Source organism: Entelurus aequoreus, linkage group LG04 (genome assembly GCF_033978785.1).
Source record: "Entelurus aequoreus isolate RoL-2023_Sb linkage group LG04, RoL_Eaeq_v1.1, whole genome shotgun sequence".
Lineage (NCBI taxonomy): Eukaryota > Metazoa > Chordata > Actinopteri > Syngnathiformes > Syngnathidae > Entelurus > Entelurus aequoreus.
The window spans coordinates 71,933,835-71,957,513 of NC_084734.1; the positions used below are offsets into that span (position 1 = coordinate 71,933,835).

At 42.1% G+C, this 23,679-nt stretch overlaps 2 protein-coding genes across 8 annotated transcripts in view; one reads left to right on the forward strand and one right to left on the reverse strand.

Annotated features, from left to right (window-relative positions):
• The window catches only part of LOC133649000 (uncharacterized), a 1,204,785-nt gene that overhangs the window by 71,605 nt on the left and 1,109,501 nt on the right, over positions 1-23,679 (reverse strand). The gene's annotated exons all lie outside the window — the stretch shown is intronic.
• ebf1a (EBF transcription factor 1a) overlaps positions 1,552-23,679 on the forward strand; it is a 141,984-nt gene continuing 119,856 nt past the window's right edge. For 3 of the 7 annotated variants that reach the window (XM_062045653.1, XM_062045652.1, XM_062045654.1), the window contains exons 1-6: positions 1,555-2,220; positions 2,537-2,693; positions 3,185-3,248; positions 4,163-4,218; positions 5,152-5,225; positions 6,450-6,518. In XM_062045653.1, the coding sequence (XP_061901637.1) occupies positions 2,087-2,220; positions 2,537-2,693; positions 3,185-3,248; positions 4,163-4,218; positions 5,152-5,225; positions 6,450-6,518 (554 nt within the window). In that variant the 5' untranslated portion in view covers positions 1,555-2,086. Of the gene's footprint in view, positions 2,221-2,536; positions 2,694-3,184; positions 3,249-4,162; positions 4,219-5,151; positions 5,226-6,449; positions 6,519-23,679 lie in introns of all 7 variants that reach the window. The other 4 variants (XM_062045656.1, XM_062045658.1, XM_062045657.1 and 1 more) reach the window with 4 other exon arrangements.

A 23,679-nucleotide genomic window follows, 5' to 3' on the forward strand; every position in this document is an offset into this window, starting at 1 on the left:
ATCTTATTTTATTTAATAATTTTTTTTTAAAAAAAGGACCTTATCTTCACCATACCTGGTTGTCCAAATTAGGCATAGTAATGTGTTAATTCCACGACTGTATATATCGGTATCGGTTGATATCGGTTTCGATAATTAAGAGTTGGACAATATCGTAGTATCGGATATCGGCAAAAAAGCCATTATTATTATTATTATTGTTTTATTATTTTTTTAAAGTTTATTCACAATACCATATAACAATTACAATGGTAGTGAATATCATCATTTACAGATGTTGGTACGTGAAAGGGTCCCCCAAATAAGCTAGAAGAAGCTTTTGACAGGGGGTCCAGAGGACAGTATATACATGGAATGATGAAACATGGTAGCAAGCACAACAACAACAAAAAAACAACAACGCTATATGATAAACACAAGATAATAGTACTAAAGCAAGCATACATACATACATTCATTCAACCATGCAAAAACCCAACGGTAGTCTACCCCACATGAGGCATTAGAGATAGGTGGTTAATAGGTAAGTTTTCAGTTTCTTTTTGAAGTTGGAGAATGGCATCTTGAGGCTCTCATTAAGCCGGTTCCAAATCTTTGGTCCCCTGCATACAACACTTCGAGCGGTACAAGCCAGTAAACGATGTTTACCTGATATCAGATCTAAGTTACGAGTGTTGTGGGCATGCTGGGGATGGTAGATATAGGAACCAAGCTACAGAGCCTAAGATTCAGCCTGTGAATGACTTGATAGGTTAGACAAGCATTTTGATAAATATTGAACTCTGTCAGTCTTAAGAGATGATAATTATGGAATAGATGTCGAGTGGGGGCATTAAACTTGGACCATGACAGGGCCCGTATGATTTTCTTTTGCATGGATTCTAATCTATCGGACATCCCTACCCATAAGAGACAAATAGGTGTGAATTTGCAGTAATTTGCTGTGATATTACAGAGGACTATATGATTACAGTTCATTGTTGTAAAATAGAAGGATGTTGTATTTTTTTTTTTAATAGTAATCCGTCACAGTGCATTTGTATTACAGTATTTTACTGTTGAACAACTATATACTGTTAAATTCTGTGAAATCCTGGTCATTTTCTCCAGGCGTCACGCGTGTTGTGTACAAATCATGGTGATCACTTTTGTGTTTTCTTATCAGTGTTTGCAGCAGTTTCTTGGCTGCTTGCAGTGTTGTGGGAGAAGCAAAAGGCGCGCACAGCACAGACGCGCCCGTAATCCTCGCATTCATGTTGGATTCACCACTTGGTCCCAATAGAGTTCCGGCGCTCATGAAATCCAAAGCTCACAGAATATGTCCATGATGATGTTTTTTTCCTTTTTTTTTTTTTTAATTAATTTATTTTTTTTATTTTAAGGTCATACATTGTTGTTGTATTTGTTACTTCTAAGTTGCATGTGTGTGTGTGTGTGTGTGTGTGTGTGTGTGTGTGTGTGTGTTTGCAGTCACGCCGCATGCACAGCTTCTGACTAAGTGGCTGCAGGGGCGGGACGCTCCAAGTGGTGTCAGGACGGGAGGAGAGAGAGATGGAGGGGCGTCCAGTCGGTGGGCAAGCTGATTGTCCGTCTTATTAAGCGTGCTGGAGGGGCGTTGCCGCTCGCATTTTAGGCCACGCCCCCCTCCTCTTTGGCATCCCCACATGCAGAAGGTCTAAAGTGATTCCTCTGGGAAGGAAAGAGTGCAAACCACGCAGGCTGGAGCCGGAGCGTAATTGCGCCCGTTTGCGTCGTCTGAACGGGGGAAGACGTGATGTCACCTGGTTGCCTCTTCTTCTTCTTCTTCTTCTTCTTCTTCGCTTGGACTGTTTGTTGCAAAAATTGACATTTTTTTTTAAATTTTTTTCTATATCAGCTGCGGTTTTGCTCCCTCCGCCCTCCGCGCGCCTTCCTCACCGACAAGGTGCGTTTTGACAGCTCGTCTCTCCTTTTTCCACATGTGGCATCTTTTGTTCACTTTGAGAAGCGGGAGCGCGACAAAAGTGAAATAGTGCGCGCCAGGAGGAGTTGGAGCGAAAGAGAGAAAGCGCGCCTGCGCCAGAGAGAGAGAGAGAGGTGCGTTTTGATGTTCGGCATCCACGACAGCATCCACAGGAGTGGGAGTAGTATGAAAGAAGAGCCCATGGTGGCCGGCATGAACGCGGTTCGGACATGGATGCAAGGCGCCGGGGTGCTGGACGCCAACACGGCCGCGCAGAGGTAAACGCGGCGGCGGGGAGGAGAGAGGCGTGCATGCCCGGGGTATCGAACCGTGTACCAATGGTGCCAAAAAAGGACGCTGATGTTGGATAAACACGACTAAAGAGTTTTTAAAACTATTTTAAATGTCAACTTTTTATATTGGTGGTATGCGCATATTTAATTATTTATCAAGCTAATTGTTAAAAATGATGAAACAATTCACAATGTTGTTGAATTAAAAAACGACGCGTGATATAGTGCGTCACATGCTGCGGTTTTATACATGTTTATGTTGAGCTATAATTGCTGTTTGTTTGGCTTGCGGTGTCCGCAGCGGAGTGGGTCTGGCCCGGGCACACTTCGAGAAGCAGCCGCCTTCCAACCTGCGAAAGTCCAACTTCTTCCACTTCGTGCTGGCTCTGTACGACCGCCAGGGTCAGCCGGTGGAGATCGAAAGAACCACCTACATTGACTTCGTGGAGAAAGAAAAGGTATCGTTGATATATTTGACATAGGGTGAAATAATGTCATTACGTAAATAAAGCGGCCTGTTGAATTAAATCACACCTGCCTTTAATTACATGGAAACATCTTCCTTTTTTTTATTTTTTTTTATAAGAAAAAACGATTTAATTTAACCAATTTTTTAAATGTCGTTGTATAATTTACAAGCTCGAAAATAAAAATAATAATAAAGGTGTGTGGGTGTTTTGGGGGGAAAAAAACCTCCGCCAAATAAATTGTATAAGTGTAAATAATAACACGTGATATTTTTCAATATGCTTATTTTTCAAAATAAAAAACGCATCCATAAATTGTATTTATTAGCGTAATTAATCACAGGTGCAACGTGTTTTTGTTTTGTTGGTTTTTTGGTGTTTTTTTTTTTTCAAAAGCGACTTTTTTTAAAAGCGCATTAATGAGACAGTTTTGTCTCGTATTGACTACTAAATAGTTGTTTTGAAAAAATTCATATTTACAGGAAACGACGGGGGAAAAGACCAACAATGGGATCCATTATAGACTTCAGCTCCTCTACAGCAACGGTGAGTGTTTGCCTTTTGGGGATTTTAATGCAAAAAAAAAAAAAAAAATCAGAAGAAAACGTATTGAGTGCAAGGAGCCGAGAGCTCTAATGACTAATTTATAGAAATCGACAGAAGAGAAGCGTTAGAAAAATCAATGGATGGACGGACAAAAATCTAAAAGAAATGCTTCAACTTTCATAATGATAACAATAATGTGTGTTACTGTAAAAACAAATATTTAACAATATTCAGCATACGAACCTTAAAATAAATGTTTTCAGCCTTATTTCTTGGATTGAATTGTATTTTTTAAAACCTGTTTTTTTTAGTTTTTTTCTCTTTACAGTTTATATACATTCCATTGATTGAATTCCAATTAAAATATGTATTTATTTAATTATATATATATGTATATATATATATATATATATATATATATATATATATATATATATATATATATATATATATATATATATATATATATATATGTGTGTGTGTGTGTAATTGTGTATGTATAATTATATATATATATATATATATATATATATATATATATATATATATATATATATATATATATATATATATATATATATATATATATATATATATATATACATACACAATTACACACACACACACACACATATATATATATATATATATATATATATATATATATATATATATATATATATATATATATATATATATATATATATATATATATATATATATATATATATATATATATATATATATATATATATATATATATATATATATATGTGTATACATACATACATATGTGAGGATATTTTTCACAAGGAAAATAAAAACAAACTTGTTAAGCTTTTCTAAAGTGCCCGAAAATTAAATGATGTTGTTGTTCTTTTGCACTAATATTAATTGTTAAATGTGTCCGGCAGGCATCAGGACAGAACAAGACTTGTATGTTCGGCTTATCGACTCCATGACCAAACAGGTAAGATATTTTCTAATATTGTCAACTTTGCATCATTTTCATGCTTGTATGCTCTTAATTCTGACCACCACTGACGACCCCCCCCCCCCCCCATGCATGCTTGTGTCTGAGACCCTCAACTTCAGCCCGGCAAGCACAGCCGTAGTGTGATAAACGACCTGTCTTACCTGTGGAATACATTTACCAAGGAACGTAGAGGACATGTGTCGTCCTACTCTACCTTCGCATATAGAAGCCAGTAACTGGAGTGTGAGATTGTATAAGCATCTTTGGGTACGTGTGTGTGTGTGTGTGTGTGTGTGTGTGTGTAAGAAAAAAGTGCAGGATTGTGTCAGTGTTGGGGAGAGACAGTGATGCATACCAGCTCACTCTTTGAGGACCTTGACCCTCATTTCCTCAATGTGAAACAGAACAAACTCTATCCCAGAATGTGATGTGACCAATCATCAAGAAACATGCAGGACTGGCACCAAGTGCATTATGGGGGTTCACTGTTAAGATGAATTAGCCACCGAAGCTCTTTTAACACCGGCCGCCAATACGACTTAAATGGAACTTAAACTGAAACGAGAGAAAGGAGGTTTTATTTTGCAGCTATAAATGTGTTTGCGTGTTTATTGTTTACTCAGAGTGTGTGTGAGAGTGTGTGCATGTTGATGGCAGCCCTGGAGAGCATGTTGAGTGGGGTTGGAGGGGAAAAGCAGCCTACAATTTTGGACGCTGTGCTATGTAGAGCAGATGGTGCACTATACTCCAGTCTGGCAGCCCAACTGCTCACTGTACACCACACATAAACATACATGCACATATGTGCACACAGGACAACACATATGCGCACACACACAAATGCTTTCTTTTCCGTGTGGCCACAATACACACATTCGCTTGAGGTTATGTTCAAAGCACTCTGTATTCTTTTTTGTCTCACTTCAGGCCATTGTCTATGAAGGCCAGGATAAAAATCCCGAGATGTGCCGAGTTCTTCTCACCCACGAAATCATGTGCAGGTAAGACCGGAACCCCGCTTTGCTGCCATTGTCAGTTTATTTTTAAACCTAATTGGAGGTGTCTCGGCTGAAGTAAAGTGAGGGCAAAGATGTGACGAGCACTTATAAATTACTAAGGAAATCTTATCATTTTCTTCAAAGTGGGTTGGGAAGATCGGCCCTGGCCTATTTCTGTTGGTAGGGGTGTGAGAATGCGTGTGTGTGGATCTTTCTCATGTTCGGCTAATTAGGACAAGAAAAAGCTCATTACTCAAACCCATCCTCCTTAGTCTGCGCAACACAGTTTGCCGTGTCCTGACAGTGAGCTATACGACACACTGGGATTCAATTCAGCCTCACACACACTCCAATCCTGTCATGGTGCACATTCTGAGTACCAATGAGGGCATCACACAGGCGATGGCCATCTAAACACACATGGAGAGTTACACAAGTAGAAATAAATGGCCCGTGGCACTTCCTGGTTATCACACAAGGCAATTTAGACCACTTGTTTTCATATGCTGCAGGAAACGGCCCGAGATCAGAAATCTGATCCGGCTCCACAGGGACGCAGGAAAGTAAAGGGAGGGGGTGGGAGTGGGGGGTGGGGGTCATTCTCCCTCCCTGCTCTCTTTTGTGTGTTTCCCCCTAGTGCACCACTAAAGCAGATGCGCACACACACACACAGGTACCCGCACACACACAGGCATACTGTACACAAACATGTATGCACGCAGAGCACAGAGCAGGCAAAGGGAGGAAAAGGTAGTCGTGTTGCCAAAGGTGCAAAAAAAAAATAAAAAAAATAAGGATGACAACACGTTGTTACATTTTCGCTGCAGTCAAATAATCGGAAAAAAAAAAAAAAAAAGGCACTCGTCACATCAGTATGCAACCCCCTTCCGTACCCAGCATGCACTACTCCCCGGGTCCGGTGGGACCACTCTGTGACCCACTTCTGAGGGAGAGAAAGAGCGCGGCGGGATAGAGGGAGGGGACGAGCTCTGAGGAGGAAAACTAGAGAACACAAGATGTCTGCTTGTGTGATGTCTGACAGAAATGGAAGTAACCTGAGTTAGGTTTCTAACTTTCGTTTCCAGACCGTGCCCGAAAGTCACCCCGCCGATCTCACCTTAGCATAAAAACTAAGCTCCTCAGTCCCTAAAGTCTCACTCCAACTGTACGCCATCGCCATGTTCCTCACACTTTGGTGGTTAACGCCCGTCTTCTCGCCCTCCACAGTCGGTGCTGTGACAAGAAGAGTTGCGGCAACAGGAACGAGACCCCGTCAGACCCGGTCATCATCGACAGGTAGGCACACTCTGACCTTTAACCTTGGCCCGTGCGTTCAGGGTGCGATGGCTGAGACGCATGAATCATTTGAGAGGAAGCAGATCTCCGCTTGTTTACATTTCTGCAGCCTTGATCATCTCTGTGAGGGAAATGTGTGAAACAGCAGTAAATACTATAGCAGCGGTGTGTGTGTGTGTGTGTGTGTGTGTGTGTGTGCGCGGACTCCTTCATGTGTGGTCACACACTATGTCTGTGTGGTTAGGTTGATGCAGTTAGAGCATGTGTATTGGTGGATAAATCCCGACCTACCCAAAATGATTTGCCCACACTCCTGCACTTTTCCTTGAGTGCAGACCGATTCCTTCTGTCGTCATAAACCAGAGCTGACTAATGCAGCGACACACATGATTTACACTTGGCGGGGGAGAGTAAAAAAAAAGAAAAGAAAAAAGGAAAAGCCTTGCAGATTTACAGTCAGGTCTCTGTTGCATGGCACTCACGTTGTGTGCTTCATCCCAACTTAACTTTATTTTCAAGCAATTTGCAGTTTTTATTTCCTACCCTTTATCCAAGTTTTTTCTGTTGATTGGACATTTACAAGGGGATGTGTGTGCTAATGAGGCAGTGACCTGATGAACACAGCTGTCCTAAGCTACTCTTTTACCTGTGCGTGTGTGTGTGCATGTGTGTGTGTGCGTATATGTGTGTGTGTGTGCCACCCTCGTTTCGCTCCAGTGAAGCGGAAGGCCTCACCTCAGTGCTCCCTGAGACAGCTGCACCCCAACCACGTGGCCTCAGAAAACACGCCTGCCCGTCACTCCGTGCCACAACTATTTTGGTTCGCATGCGTCCTTACTTGTTGAATTGCTCATCAGTGCACCTGCTGCGTCTTCACCGCCGCCATTTCTCCTACAGTTGGGCTGCAGTTTTAAGTAGTCACCGTCTGGCGCCTTTTAGTCCCCCGCCTTAGCGTTTGTGTTTGTTGTTGCGGTTGCTTTCTGACGGTATTCCCCTGACGGCGTGATGGCTCAGGTGTGTGGGTTGCATTAACGAACAACAAATTAGACGAGTGGGGGAAGGGAAAATAAGGATATCTCGGCTTTCCTCTTCCTGGACAGGAAATTAGGTCAGGTCAGAGGAGTGATGTTTGGGGGGGTGGTTTAAGAGTAAAATGAGGTGGGTTCATGCATTTTCTCACTTATAGGGATGAGTATCGTTTACATTTGAACCAAATCAGTACTTTAAAAACGGTAAACGGCACCCGAACCTTAAAACATGCAATTATTTTGCAAAAAAACAAATGCCTTTTTTTTTTTCATTGCATTTTGTGACATTCAAGACTGATCATTTAAATCCGTCCATCCATCCATTTTCTACCGCTTGTTCCTTTCGGGGTCGTGGGGGATGCTGGAGGCTATCTCAGCTGCATTCGGGCGGAAGGCGCGGTGCACCATGGACAAGTTGCCACCTCATCCCAGGGCCAACACAGATAGACAGACAACATTCACACTCACATTCACACACTAGGGCCAATTTATTGTTGAAAAATCAACCTATGCCCAGGCGTTTGTCTTTGGAAGTGAGAGGAAGCCGGAGTACCCGGAGGGAACCCACGCAGTCACAGGGAGAACATGCAAACTCCACACATAAAGATCCCGAGCCCGGGATTGAACTCAGGACTTCCGTATTGTGAGGCACATGCACTAACCCCTGTACCACCGTGCTACCCTGATAATTTAAATACTTCAGTTTAATAAACTAAAGGGGACCTATGGTGAATTTAATCTTTGTCTGACCTATACAATATTGGCTACTCTTCTTAAACAATGCCAAAGCGTCAAATCATAAGGTTAATGCATTTTGGTATTACCTTGCACGCAGTTTTGGATGCCTCCGTTCGCGATGTTTTGCAGTTTGGCTGCGTCGTGACATCACAGTGAGGCGGACGTACTTAATTGGACATTAAGATGTGAGGTAGCACAAAAAAAGGTTAAGTTGAAGTCCCAACGATAGTCAAACACACTGGGTGTGGTGAAATTATCCTCTGCATTTGACCCATCCCCATGTTCACCCCCTGGGAGGTGAGGGGAGCAGTGAGCAGCAGCGGACGCCATGCTTGGGAATCATTTGGTGATTCATCCCCCAATTCCAACCCTTGATGTGCCAAGCGGGGAGGGGATGGGTCCCATTTTTATAGTTTTTGGTATGACTCGGCCAGGGTTTGAACTCACAATCTTCCAGTCTCAGAGCGGACACTCTAACCACAAAGCCACTGAGCAGGTACATTTAAGTATTATTTTTATTTGGGCATGCGCATAATAACACCCACGTGCGATATGCAGCGACATAAGTGTTGCTAAAACAAATCGATCGGCGACTGTGCAGGTGTACCTAATGTTGTGACTGTTTAATATTTGCGAAGTTTATTTGTGACCGTGTCTGGAAAATTGAATAGCGTTGACGACTTCAAGATAGATATTTAAACAGTGCACATTTTTAAAAGATAAATTATGATACTTTTCATTTGCAGTCTGGAAACGCCTACAGAATGTACGCCATATTCACCCCAAAGCATATCCAATTCATGGTATGTAGACCAGTGGTCACCAGCCACCGCGCCACACAGAAACGTTAAGTAATTACATTTCATAGAAGAAAAAAAAAGAATAAATAAAGACTGCATTTTCCCTGACTTAACTTTCACCTGTCCCGCTAAATACGCTTGCTCATAGTTTTATACCAAAACTCTTGATAGGGAGTCACCATTTGTTATATTTGGCATATCCTTGTTACCTGGGACAATGCACATTAATGAACCTGCCTGGGACCATCTCATCACAAAGAAACAGGCCCAGCGTTATAGTCAGTTGTATTTTTCATGCACTTATTGTTGCTGTTTTTATCTGCCAGTCCATGAAAATAATGCCTAAATTAAATCGGTCCATGGTGCAAAAAAGGTTGGGGACCCTTGATCTAGACCAGTGATTCCCAACCACCGGGCCGCTCAAGAAATGGAAAAAATAAAAAAATAAAATGTTTTTTATATTTTTATTAAATCAACATAAATAACACAAGATACATTTACAATTAGTGCACCAACCCAAAAAATTTCCGTCCCCCATTCACACTCATTCGTACAAGAGGGTTGTTTCTTTCTGTTATAAATATTTCTGGTTCCTACATTATATATCAATGTAGATCAATACAGTCTGCAGGGATACAGTCCGTAAGCACACGATTGTATTTTTTTATGACAAAAAAACCCAAAAAAACATAACCCTTACCCCCCCCCCGGTCCGTGGGACAAATTTTCAAGCGTTGACCGGTCCGCAGTTACAAAAAAGTTGGGGACCTGTGATCTAGACTACAAGCAAGTGTTTGAAATGTGGATTAATCATCATAGGTCCCATTTAAATGACAACTAAATAAAACATTCAAAAATAAGAAATAACATCTACAACAAAATGTCATAATTATTGCAGCAATACAGGACATAGAGAGCGTGCAAAAAACGACTTATTTGAGTTGTAATGTTTGATGCTCATATTTCCGGGGTTTCCTCAATGCAACGCTCGCCGTAACCATCATTGGTGCATAATGCTGTGTTTTTTGTTTTTTTTTGGCGGTGCTCGCGGTGTTACAAGAGCTGTTGTTGGCGTGTTAAAGTCAGCAATAAAGCTTAAAAAGACGCTACGCTACTTACAAGTCGTTACTGAGCACTTTTTGCAGGTTTGAATCTGCATTTACTTAAGAGTGGAATAATTGAGGCACGGTAGCTTCTTCTTTTTTCCTCCAGTTAGCACCAGTGCTAGTATGGAACCGAGTTTTTGTTCCCAACCCTACTCATTTAGCAACAATATATTCTTGGCAGTTGTAATATTCAAGCTTTCATAAACAAACAATCAACTGAGACTCCGAAGCTGACTCAATTAAAAGGACCCCCCCCCCCCACACACTCCCCTCAAATTCATAAATACCATCAGCAGCTCCTCTCCACCCTTGAAGTTATTTAGTTCGTTAAATAAGGGCTCGTTAGCTCGCTGCTGTTTTGCAGAGATGATTAGATTTTACAGCCCTAATTAGCCGGGCTAGCTCAAACTCCTCTGGAAGAGTAATGGGTCTTATTGCCTAATTAGCTCCCACTCGTTAAGATTGGAGAAACAGGCCACGGCAGCAAAACCGCAGGAATGAGGGGAAAAAAATAAAGGCAGCTAATGAGAAACTTATTTGATTGTTAGGAGAACAAATCTGGTACAGTGTGCATCGGCAGCGCTTTGGGTACTGTACTCTCTCGCCGGGAGACCGAGGGAGAATTTGTTTGGACATTTAAGCGCCGACGAGCAGCGATGCGATGCTGATGTTAATTATGAAACATGTCTGTTTAAGCTGCGCTCGCCGAATCGCTTAAGAAGTCGGAAACGTCTTCAATGCGCCTTCCTTTGGCGTCGCTGCCGGTTAGGTCGGAGTTACTCATTTCAGGAACACAAGTTTGTAGGAATTCGCAGCGTAGCGGAAAGGTGAGACGCTCCTGTGCACCTCTCTATGTCTTCCCCAGGGAAACACGCGGTCCACTTTAGCCTCTTTACGGAAACAGGATAATATGAGGGGGGACCCTTAACCCCCCTCCACCTCCACTTTTCAGCTCTTCTCATCGCTCCTGCTTAGCATGGAGGTTAATGGTATGCAGACGCCGCCAGTCACTGCGCGCTCTGACATCATGAACACATCTTCCTCTCACCCGTGGACACCTTTTGCTATCGCTTTGCATAGCTTCTGTCAATCCCGCGTTTCTGAACGTCTTGCTGCATGCACATGATTGCAGGGCTAATCTGTGAGCGCCGCTCTGGGGGCCAATGTCCTCTCTTTCCTCAAACCACCTGTGTCCAGTGGCCCTTTTCTTTGCCTGTGCAGCTCTCGGAGGCTTGCCGCAGGGTGTCCCCCCCCCCCCCCCCAGGCAGGCTTCACCCCTTTGGAGGGCTCTCTGCGGCCACAGATAAGCATCCTCCCTGCATAGCCGATGAACCCATCCTTCCAGTTGCTGTTTTTGTTATGAGGCTGCTGTGTTTACATGCACGGGAGATGTTATTTCAGGTTAATTGCTGTTTTCGAGTGTGTGCTTATGGGTGTTTGTGTTTGCGCACGCTCCAGCAGCCCGCTTGTTGATGTGGCCCACTTCCTCGCATGCCGCGTCTGTGCTTGTGCGTCGGCGTCGATGTTGGTTGTTTCCCCGGGAGTGTGTGCGGCGATAGAGGCCATTTCCTGGCGAGTGTGTGTGTGTCTTGAGTGAAGAATGTCGGGCAGGAAGTGCTCCTCCCGGGGAGGATGATGTCATGGCGGTTTCCTGTCCTGCCACAGCACTAGCGGAGCGGCTCAGGGCAGATTTTCGATCACCTCCAGTCGAAAATGTTGTTTTCCGAGCGCGTGCGTTCCGCCGCTCGTTTGTCACACCTGCTAATTGTCTCTATTTAGCGGGGAAGCCCCTCATTGTTTTGGTTGTTGTGTTTGGATGCACTTCCCGAGGTGAGAGGTCATGTGTTGCCTTGACTGAGCTAACGTGCGCTTGTGAATAATGTATTTCATTGACTTTATGTCAGCTCTGCCAGCCCCCCAAGCCGAGCCCACCCATGTTTAATTCATCTGTCTCATTTGTGTGCGTGCGTGTGTATGTGTGTGTTGGTGAGCGCACGCAAATTTGTGTCATTTAGAGGCCCAGTCTGCACCTGTCCAGCCATTAGCCCGCTTCTAATTTGCATTTGATGCTAATGTGGTTTACTGGCAGCGCCTTCCATTGCTGCAGCTTAGTTTCACTTTCATATCAGCGAGCAGGTGAAAACACACTAAGATCCAAATACCAAACTTTAAAAATGGTGCATACTATTAGTGGGCGTGTTGCGTGTGATCTACTAAAACTGCGTGTAAAATTGATAACTGGTGCAGACCGCCCTATTTAAATGAGGGTATTTGCGTGTTTCATCATGAAGACACTCAATTACTACACATTCATGATTTCATGCTCCTATCTGTGGTGTTGTGCTATGTTTTGAAACAAGCAGCAGACCTGCACCACTTTTGCTGGGCATTTTCTTAAACTTAGACTGAGACTTCGTTTATTGTCAATCAAATTTGAACCTTACTGTACAAATAAGAACAAGATTTTGTTGCATTAGCTCGTTGTAGTGCAGAATAAAAGAGCAATAAGGTGCAGATATAAATAGATTTACTGTACAGATAAATATATTGCACTTTTGCATATGCATCCACGTTTACGGATGTATGTTATTGTCTTTATAGTCCAGCGAGTTCATCCGTTTTTGGGGGGAATTGAGGGGATTATTAATATTTATTTATTATTTGTTATTATATATTATTTAGAGGCAGTCCTTCAGTGCACCTACAACAGAACCCGCTTTTTAAAGCTCGCTGCAGCTGAAGCCCTTTTAAGTTATCCAGCAGCAATGAAATTATGTATCGATATTGCTGAATAGACTATATGTCTAAAATTTTTTTTTTTGGACGGTCCATATATGTTGACCAGCATACGTAGGACAGAGCTATAGAGCGCAATCATCTCCCTTCTCACAAGTATTTCTGCTCAACTGACAGTTTGCACGCAAAACAGTTTTAGTCTTGATGAATCACACTGCAAGAGCTCAATAATTACAATTGTATTTTCTCCTCCGAGTATTGTGGGCGTTCTGATGATCGGCACATATGAAGACAAACACGCTAAATGGATTGCACTTGTTATTTTGCTCACTTAAGAGACGCAATCTTAGTATGGTATTTTCCGCACTATAAGGCACACCGGATTATAAGGCGCACCTTCAATGAATGGCATATTTCAAAACTTTGTTCATATATAAGGCGCACCGGATTATAAGGCACACCTATGCATCCATTAGATGGAGCTGCGCTAAAGGGAATGTCAACAAAACAGTCAGATAGGTCAGTCAAACTTTGTTAATAGATTACAAACCAGCGTTCTGACAACTCTGTTCACTCCCAAAATGAATAAACAGCTGATTTACTCGTTTTAGGGTAAATGAAACGTTAGGGCAATCACAATATAGTAACACTCGAAATAGTGCAGAGCAATAACAATATATCAATAACTCAACGTTGCTCAAACGTTAATGTCACACAACTCAACACACAAAATAAACATGTAAAGCTCACTTTATGAAGTTATTCCTCATCCATGAATCCCTCGAATTCTTCTTCTTCAGTGTCCGAATTCAACATTTGGGCGAATACGGCATCCAACATGCCCGGCTCCGTCTTGTCGAAGTCGTCATTAATCGAGTCAGTGTCGCTGCTGTTGTCTAGCAGTTCAGTGACAATTCCTGCCTTCCTGAAAGCTCGGACCACAGTTGAGACTGATATATCAGCCCAGGCATTTACGATCCACTGGCAGATAGCGGCGTATGTCGTCCGTCGCTGTCTCCCTGTCTTGGTGAACGTGTGTTCGCCTTCTGTCATCCGTGTTCTACTGCGTGACTGATCGCCTGCTTCGTAAGCGTGTCTCTAATAGGAGCCATTTTGGGGTCTTTACATAAACACACAAATGGAAATGAAACGTCATATATCCCAGCATGCACCGCACGCGTCTTCTTCTTCTACGGGGGCGGCTGCTTACCATAGAAGAAGCGCTTCTTCTTCTATGGGGAAAAAGAAGTTGGCGGCTGTTTACCGTAGTTGCGAGACCTAAACTTTATGAAAATGAAGTTTAGGTTTGTTGTGGCTCAATATTGGTCCATATATAAGGCGCACCGGATTATAAGGCGCACTGTCAGCTTTTGAGAAAATTTGAGGTTTTTAGGTGCGCCTTATAGTGCGGCAAATACGGTAGATAAACTTTGCCTGTGCTATCGAGTTTGTAGCGTTTCAATACATCAGGCCCTCAGTGTACATACAGTTGTCACACATGTGCTGATCATTGGCTTTGTCAAAACCGTCACACAAATCGGTCACGTGATGCTTTTTATAAGAAAACAAAGTCTTGTGACCCAGCTTGCACCTGTGAAGAAATGGCTGCCGTTGGCGATGCTATTTTTGAGCTTGACACTGGCTAGCTAAGGGTCGAACTTGCAGATTTGGCGGGGTCAAATGCACCAGCAGTTAGCGAGGCATTGTGAAGCTACATGCTACTTGTGGTTGTGGAGGGCTGACGGCCAAGAGTTACGGGCTCATCGATATGCAGAATTCCCCTCCCTCAGGTGCTGGCTGCTCTTATAAGAATACACACACACACACACACACATCGCTCTCACCCCCAGATAAACTCATTTCCAAATATGTGTGGAGCCATGCACACACACACACACACACACACACACACACACACACACACACACACACACACACGCACACACTTAAAAAAATCCCCAGCCATGACTATAAACACACACATATACACAAATACGTTTTGACCTGCAGTTCCCTGCATCTGTTTGGCGGTGTTCTTTCTTCCCTGCATTGGTTTCCCCCCTCTGGGTTGGAAGAAAGCGCGGCCCCAGGGGACGGACGGGCTCGCATGATTGACAGCAGCGAGTTTGGAGGTCGAGGAGCCTCTAAAACAGGGCTACCTCTTTTTTCTTCTCCCTCTCTCGGTGCGGCGCTGTAACCCCCAACGACTGCTGCACTTTTACTTGCAAAGGGAAAAGAAAACACACAACATCGCGTTGGTGGTTTCGTCTTTCCGTATATGAAATTTACTTGGCGGGAAGGAAACAATGGGAGACATTTATACATTTTTGAAAAGAATGTGCATGTGTTTCATTGCGATGTTGCGAGTAAAACGGACGCCCCATAGCTGAATGCAGGTAACAAACACTTTATTAGTCCTTGTAAAAGGCAATTTACAAATGTCATAACACCCAAACTGGCAAGCAGGCAGCTGACTTGTCAGCCCCAAACTGCTTGGTCATTATTGCTTGACCTGGCTCTGCTTGGTGCCAGTGTTTCTTCAGTCCCGGAATGACAGGGTTCGCTCCAAATGGGTAGACATTTTTAGTGTGGAAATTGCAGACCGGGGGATAGAGAAAGAATGGAATAAAGATATATTTGCTAAGAAAAGGCCTCATGTTTGAGTGTGTGTGTGTGTGTGTGTGCTGCAAGTGATGAAAGAGTAACATTTTCCAGGACTTAGTCCATGCCCTGGAAGATGCGCTCAATTTGCTTTTCAAATGAGGCGTGAAGAGCACAAGCGTGTGCCTCTCGGTGCAATGCTATACATTTGTCTGTGTGTGTGTGTGTGTGTGTGTGTGTGTGTGTGTGTGTGTGTCTGTGTGTGTGTGTGTGTGAGAGAGAGAGGCTTTGTTTTCTCACTGCGCTGATGCCTGTGGACAGTCTGAGCGCGGCTTAAGTGCGCTCTCACGGCCGATGTGTTACACGGCTGTCTGTTTGTGGGCCGTAATAGAAAAAGTAACACCAGCAGCCTCGCACGCCCTGATCTGATCTCAGGCCCCAAATGATGCATTGTTTACTCCTGCTAAGTGAGAACACAGACAGCACGCCTCATGCCAGCTCGATACAACCCCCCCCACACCCCCGCAAACTGGCGTCTCACTTCCTACCAGCCAGTCTCCATCCCAGCCCCTCAACTGCCGGCTTTACCTCGGCGTCGTAGCCCAGGATGTAAGTCCAGGTGTCCAGGATGAGCGCTGGGTTGACCCGCTGTGCCCGAGTGCAATGTATAGTCTGTTGATTGTTTTCCATCAATCTGTTCAGGAAGAATGGATGGCTGGCCAGGGCGAGGTGAGCGGCGCTCTCAGTTTCACACGCCACAATTGAAGGAAGACCTGCACAGCATGGGAGAAGGGGGGAGGAGCGGGGGGGCTGGAAGCGGAGAGAGGGGGCTATATGGAGACTGATAATAGTGTTGAGAGGGTGGGACTAAACAATACTGTGCATTTACTAGTGTTGTTAAATCAGAAACAGAATCAGAAAAACTTGAATAATCCCCGAGGGGAAATGAAGATTTTCAGCACAATCCCATTCAAGAGCAGACAAACATTACAGGGAGACAGAACAGGATCGCTGCCGGGTCTGCCAACTTCCGGCGCCCCTTACAAAAAAGGTGAGAAACAGGTAAACACTGGTAAAGGGGGCGGGGGTGATGAGGGAAAAAAAAATTCAGTGTAAGCCTGGGCCCCTGAAGAGGGGGTCCAGACTGAGGCCAATGGAAAAAAAAACTCATAGTCATAGCACACATAAACATGTGTGTAAGAGGGAAGAACACAAAAGGACATTAAAGACATTAAAAGGGCAGGGCTGATGCAACCAGCCACTTCTACACACAGCCACAAAAGTAAAACAACAACAAAAAAAACATATACACTGTGGTGGCCTCTGCGGTGTTCCACGCCATCGTTTTCTGGGGTCGGGGGAGCATGGCCAGAGACAGGAGCAGACCCAACAAAGCAACCACTCCACCCTCGGCCGCCCACCAACTCTCAGCCAGTGTCCAGTCCGCATGGATGAGCAAGGATACGTCCAAGAAGACCGAGGTGTCCGATACCTGCTCATTCAGCCAAGACACTGTGAAGCTTGTCCGTCCCGGCGCTCGGCGCTAGCTCCGCAGCCCTGTCGCTTGATCCACATCTCCTCCAGTCTCTCCAAACTGACTCTGGTGTGGCAGAGACAAAGCAGCTGGTCTCCATGGCCAAAAGGCTCCCGGGAGGCAGATCCAGAAGAATGATTACGTTTTTTTAATCAAATAAACTACACTTCTGAATTTGGATTAATTGTAATTAATCACAGGTTATTACTCACTAAAATCAACCCATATTTTGACACACATTACATTTTATTGTCAGAATCTCACATGAACATTTTTTTATTGTTTTAATTGAATGTGCGTCATTTATGTGGGACGGCGTGGCTCATATGGCCAGCAACTTTTCCAGCTCCCGCCATCCTAGTTGTGGCCGTTGTGTCCTTGAACAAGACATTTCGACGCTCCCAGTGCCGCTCACACCGGTGTATGAATGTGAATACATGTTTGGTAGTGGTTGGAGAGGCGCAGATTGGCAGCCAGGTTCTCGTAAGTCTACTCCAGGCCAACTGGGGCTACAAATGTAGCTTACTGACTGATGGCTACTCGGTTCTCCGTGAGTTCTCTGAGTGTCTAGAAAAGCGCTATATAAATCCAACCCATATCATTGTTTGCTCAAAACGGGGTAACCGTTTTATTCAAATGAAATTTGCCAGCGTGTGCACAAGTTTCGGTTTCCTCACTCATTCTTGCACTGACGTATGCATTGACCTGGTCACTGACCGTATACCGACAACCATCAGCGATGGTAAAGGAGCATGTCCGGCCAAAATAAATTGTCCAAATAATCTGTGCACATACAATACAGGCCAAAAGTTTGGACACACTTTCCCATTCAATGTTTTCTTTATTTTCATGGCTATTTACATTGTAGATTGTCACTGAAGGCATCAAAACTATGAATGAACACATGTGGAGTTATGTACTTAACCAAAAAAAAAAGTGAAATAACTGAAAACATGTTTTATATTCTAGTTTCTTCAAAATAGCCACCCTTTGCTCTGATTACTTTTTGGCACTATTGGCATTCTCTCGATGATCTTCAAGAGGTAGTCACCTGAAGTGATTTTCACTTCACTGGTGTGCTTGAAGCTCATCGAGAGAATGCCAAGAGTGTGCAAAGCAGTAATCAGAGCAAAGGGTGGCTATTTTGAAGAATCTAGAATATAAGTTAAAGTTAAAGTACCACTGCTAGTCACACACACACTAAGTGTGGTGGAATTACGCTCTGCATTAGACCCATCCCTTTGTTCCACCCCCTGGGAGGTGAGGGGAGCAGTGAGCAGCAGTGGTTTGGTGATTTAACCCCCAATTCCAACCCTTGATGCTGAGCGGGAGGCAATGGGTCCCATTTTTATAGTCTTTGGTATGACTCGGCCGGGGTTTGAACCCACGACCTACCGATCTCCGGGCGGACACTCTAACCACAAGGCCACATGTGTTCATTCATAGTTTTGATGCCTTCAGTGACAATCTACAATGTAAATAGTCATGAAAATAAAGAAAACGCATTGAATGAGAAGGTGTGTCCAAACTGTTGGCCTGTACTGTACATAATTAATCCTAAGGCATTCAATCGATCACAACTGGACTGTTTGGTTGCAATTAATGCAATATTTTTTTGTGATGTAACATGAGTTATTTTTGACACCCCCAGAGTTTACAAATTATTTTTGTGGCGTCTGTTCTCCTATAAAAAACAGATCAATATCTCCCAGTTGAACCTTTTCGTATCTGTTATTCCATATCTGAGTTTTCTGACATTGAGCTGGACTAATAGGAGCTGCAATGTTAAAGTACAATAAACACACCATCAGGGGATATAATTAAAAACCCAAAGCTGGCACGTCAGTCAGCAGACAATTATGGTCGACAGAGCAATGACATACATTCTAACGCCCTTTAATAATTCTTTGCATTAATCAATGACAAATGAGACCGAGTGCATGTCAGTGCTTCACTTCAAACAGCCGAGCATGAATTTAAAGGCCTTTGTTTGTGTTTATGTAAGTGATGGGGGGAGACAAAGTAAGGCGTAGGCAATCGACTGAGACACTTTGTTGTTTTACACGTCTCAGCCCTTTTGTGTCTGCGCTTGTTTGTTTGTTTGCTGAGCGACTTGACCTCGCTGAGAGGAGCGTTCGCTCCTCCTTGTGTTCGTCTCGCTGACTGCTACCCTCGACTTCTCTCTCTGCCCCTCTTGACGAGGTGTTTCTCTTTGGTCCTCCCACTCATAACTCCCTTTTTTTTCCTTTCTTTTTTTGGTTAATCACATGGAGTCTTCCCACTTTTGAACACGCTTACTTGTGTCTTCCTCCATGCCTGCGTGTGGCACAGGGGTGAATCAACGCTAATTATCCCGGTTATTGGCTTCTGCTGCATAGGGGCCTTGATTTACATGAGGTGACATTCAGTTCAAACACAGAGACCTGCGCAACCTTTTTTTGGAAAACAATTAACCGTGCAGCGTTCTCCTGTCTCTTTTGCTCCTGATGCACCACTCCCTCGCTCTTTTCCTCCGACTATTGTCTTCGCTAGTACAGAAGGCGCACAAAAAAGTCAGCGTGCATGCGAGCAGGCAAATTTATAAAGAATTAAGTGCCAATATAGGCTCCTTTTATTGTGCGAGTGTCCACGCAAATGCAAGAACCTCCATTGTTTTATTTTTAGTCCAAGAGCATCAACAATGAACTTCCTTTGTGTTTTGGATACAAAGAACAAAACACACGAAAGTTGATGATAGCTGCTTTTCATTGGAGATTTATGCTGGAAAAACAGTGTATTTTCTTAACAAACTAAAAAACAAAATGTGCAGCTTGTTTGGTTTGGATAAGCTACTATCTCTCATAGCCCAAAAATGTATTGGTTCTGAACTATTGGACCAGGAAGATCAACAATGAAAACATGTGAACACATAAAGCAGGGGTGTCAAACTCATTTTAGATCGGGGGGCGCATGGAGAAAAATCTACTCCCAAGTGGGTAAAATCACGGCACGATAACCTGAAAATAAAAACAACTTCAGTTTGTTTTCTTTGTTTAAAAATAAAACAAGCACATTCTGAAAATGTACAAATCATAATGTTGTTGTTTTGTTTTTTTACACTTACATGTTGCAGTTAATAGTATTCTATCTTTATTTGTCGTTATTAATACTTTCTGAATAAATAATGTGATAATGTTCATCAGTCAACTCATTGGTGTTAATTTTCAATCTATCAAGATGCAAAAATAATGTCAAAATCAAATTACAGGATGTTATTCATGTAGTTTGATAATTTTCCTTGACTGGTGCACTAACATCAAGGGGTTTATTTTTTTTACATATGTAGCATAATCTACAAAGATGCAAATAATTTCTATTGCGACATCTAGTGAACACATTTAGAACAGCAGTTTCTTTCATTCAAAAATGTTGGCTAATTTTTATACTTAGCAAACACATCCCACGGGCCGGATAAACCCTGTTCGCGGGGCTGATGTGGCCCCCGTGCGTTTGACACCCCTGACAAAAAGTATTATCCCTTCAAACATTCAATTAGAGTAATTTCCTCCTCTCAAGCAGCCACTCAGATTGATCTGATAGCATAGAGGTTGTATTTGCCTGTTATATAGAGCTTGTTATGATATGCTGTTATCCCGCATTTTAATCCTTAATTGATTTCTGAATAGCCCTCCATTCATTTCTTTCAGCATGTGTCAGCATTCAAACGCAACTTGTAAAGATTTAGCATATTCTTCAGCGAAAAAATATGTATCATCTTTCTGTTCCGAATTATTTTTTCTGGAAAATCGTCTTTAGTGGACATGTGTGTTTTTTTAACTTATGATTTACGGAAGGATATTACCGTTTCCTGCAGATATAAAAGTGACACTATTTTCAAGCCATTGCAAATCCTGCTTTTAGCTCCGAGATCGCTATGATATGCTGTAATATATATTCGAACCAATTATATGTTTATCACCTCTAATTGGTTTCAGGCCTGACCGTGGTAAAGGAATTTTTCACAAAGTAAGGCTTCTTATTTAAAAAATTATATTTTAGAAAATAAAAAAACTTTATAACAAGTTTTCTTTTTACATTATGAAAGCTTTTTAGACATGGAATAAAGTAAAAAAGTTAAAGTACCCATGATTGTCACACACACACGAGGTGTGGCGAAATTATTCTCTGCATTTGACCCATCACCCTTGATCACCCCCTATACACCCAAATAGTCAATTCTACAATTGTTTGACCTGAAACCTTGAGTGTGTTCTACTCATTGGTAGCGGGAGGATCCTTCAAGCGTCATTGCTCTGGCCGTCATTGAGACTTCCAGCATGGCTACTACATAAAAATACATTCTGTGTAATTCCTCTCAGTTGGAACTTTGATTTGCTGATACCACAGACGCAATTTGTTTTGCCAAACGTTGGTCAACATGTGTCGTTAGCATTGATTGTTGCCAATCCTGGTCAAAGGCTCACCAATGTGGAAATGTGCTATAGACGAGGCAGGCATCAAAGATTGGGTGCATCAACTCTTATACTCTTTGCTTAACATGAAAAACAGACCTGTAAACAATGGCTACATCGGTATGGAAACGGAATTCCCACTTGGTAACTGAGTATTGTTATGGCCACAACATAATAGAAGAAAATAAATACTGTGCTGTAATACATAATACATGTAAGACATTAGCACTGCTGGTGCAGCTATCAATTTGTTTGTTTGATCAATGGAGTAGTCGATTAGTTTGCTCGATTAAACGGTTAATAGGACAAAATACACTTTTAAAGCCCCAATGCATAGGAAAAGTAATTTAGTTAAGTTCAGTTTATTTTCAGTTTATTTCGAACATGCATACAATAATACATTTACAATGTAATGCATCACATATTTCCAGTTGTTTCATGACAGCACATTTGAAAAGGAGTAGAAAGAAGCAGACCTTATTTAATCCTACGCCTTTTCATGTCATAGCAGTTACAGTATATCCAATTTCTTTGGGCTCTGTAACAGAACAGTGAATAAATCAGTAAGCACATACATCAAATATACCATAAGTAAGTAAACAATTTTGAAATACATAATAAATATTAGACATATAAACAATAGTTAAGGTTATCATAAATAAATAGTTAAGTAGTTGTTGGTTCACCCAGGAGATTAATGAGATTGTCTAATTTTTTTTTTTTAAAGGTTCAATATTTTTTATATTTCGCCTTCTTTGTACTTTGTGAACACTTGTAGTTTGAACAGTCTCTTAAACTGAATCATATTGGTGCTTTGTTTGATTTCCTTGCTTAATTCATTCCATAGTTTAATTCCACATACGGATATGCTAAAAGTCTTAAGTGTTGTATATGCATTCAAATGGTTTAAAATGGATTTTCCTCTAAGATTATATATCTCCTCTTTGGTTGAGAAGAATTGTTGTACATTCTTGGGTAGCAGGTTATAGTTTGCTTTGTACATAATTTTAACTGTTTGCAAATGCACCAAGTCGTTGAATTTCAATGTTTTTGATTCAATAAATAAAGGGTTTGTATGTTCCCTAGATCCAACATCATGTTTTATTCTAACTGATCTCTTTTGTAACACCGTTAGTGAATGAAGCGCACATTTGTAAGTTGTTTCCCATATTTCTGCACAATAACTCAGATATGGTAACACTAGCGAGCAATAGAGAATATGGAGTGATTTTTGGTCCAGAACATATTTTGCTTCATTCATTATTGACGTGTTTCTTGCTACTTTATTGTGTATATTTTTTACATGAGATTTCCAGTTAATTTTATCATCAATTATACATCCATCCATCCATTTTCTACCGCCTGTCCCTCTCGGGGTCGTGGGGGGGCTGGAGCCTATCCCAACTGCACTCGGGTGGAAGGCGGAGTACACCCTGGACAAGTCGCCACCTCATCGCAGTCATCTATTTTTACACTACTATGTACTACACGTCTATTTGTATTTGTGTTGGACTTTTTTTAACCGTACAAATACTGTTTATATAAAGATTGAACAATATTGGTCCTAGTATTGATCCCTGAGGTACGCCACAAGATATTTTCAGCTCCGTAGACATTTGTCCTCCTATCTTCACGTATTGTTTCCTGTTGGTTAAGTAGCTTCTTACCCAGTTCAAGACCAACTCTCTGAGGCCCTACCATTCGATTTTTTTTCTTAAGATACTATGATTGATTGTGTCAAATGCTTTTGTTGAATCCAAAAACACTGCAGCAGCACATTTTTTGCTATTATTGATCTCTTCCGTTATTTCGATCAATGTTGAAATGTTGGCTCTGTATCCGTATTGGTTGACTGTGAGTGTTTCATTTTTATGTATGAATTTGCCCAATCTGTGGTTAAACAGTTTTTCAATAATTTTAGAAAATTGTGGAAGTAGAGAAATGGAGACTTTCGCTATGTTAATTTTGTCTGGGAATTAGTCTGTTTGAAATGATAAGTTGCTGATATATTTTAAAGGTTCTGAAATGTCTTCAATAACTATTTTTATCGTTTCCATATCAAAACGGTTACAATCTATTGAGGTCTTGGATTACATTTTTTTCACAATATTGATTATTTCCTCCTTTTGTCAAACCTTCGAGGAACATCAATTTGGGATTTCTGTCT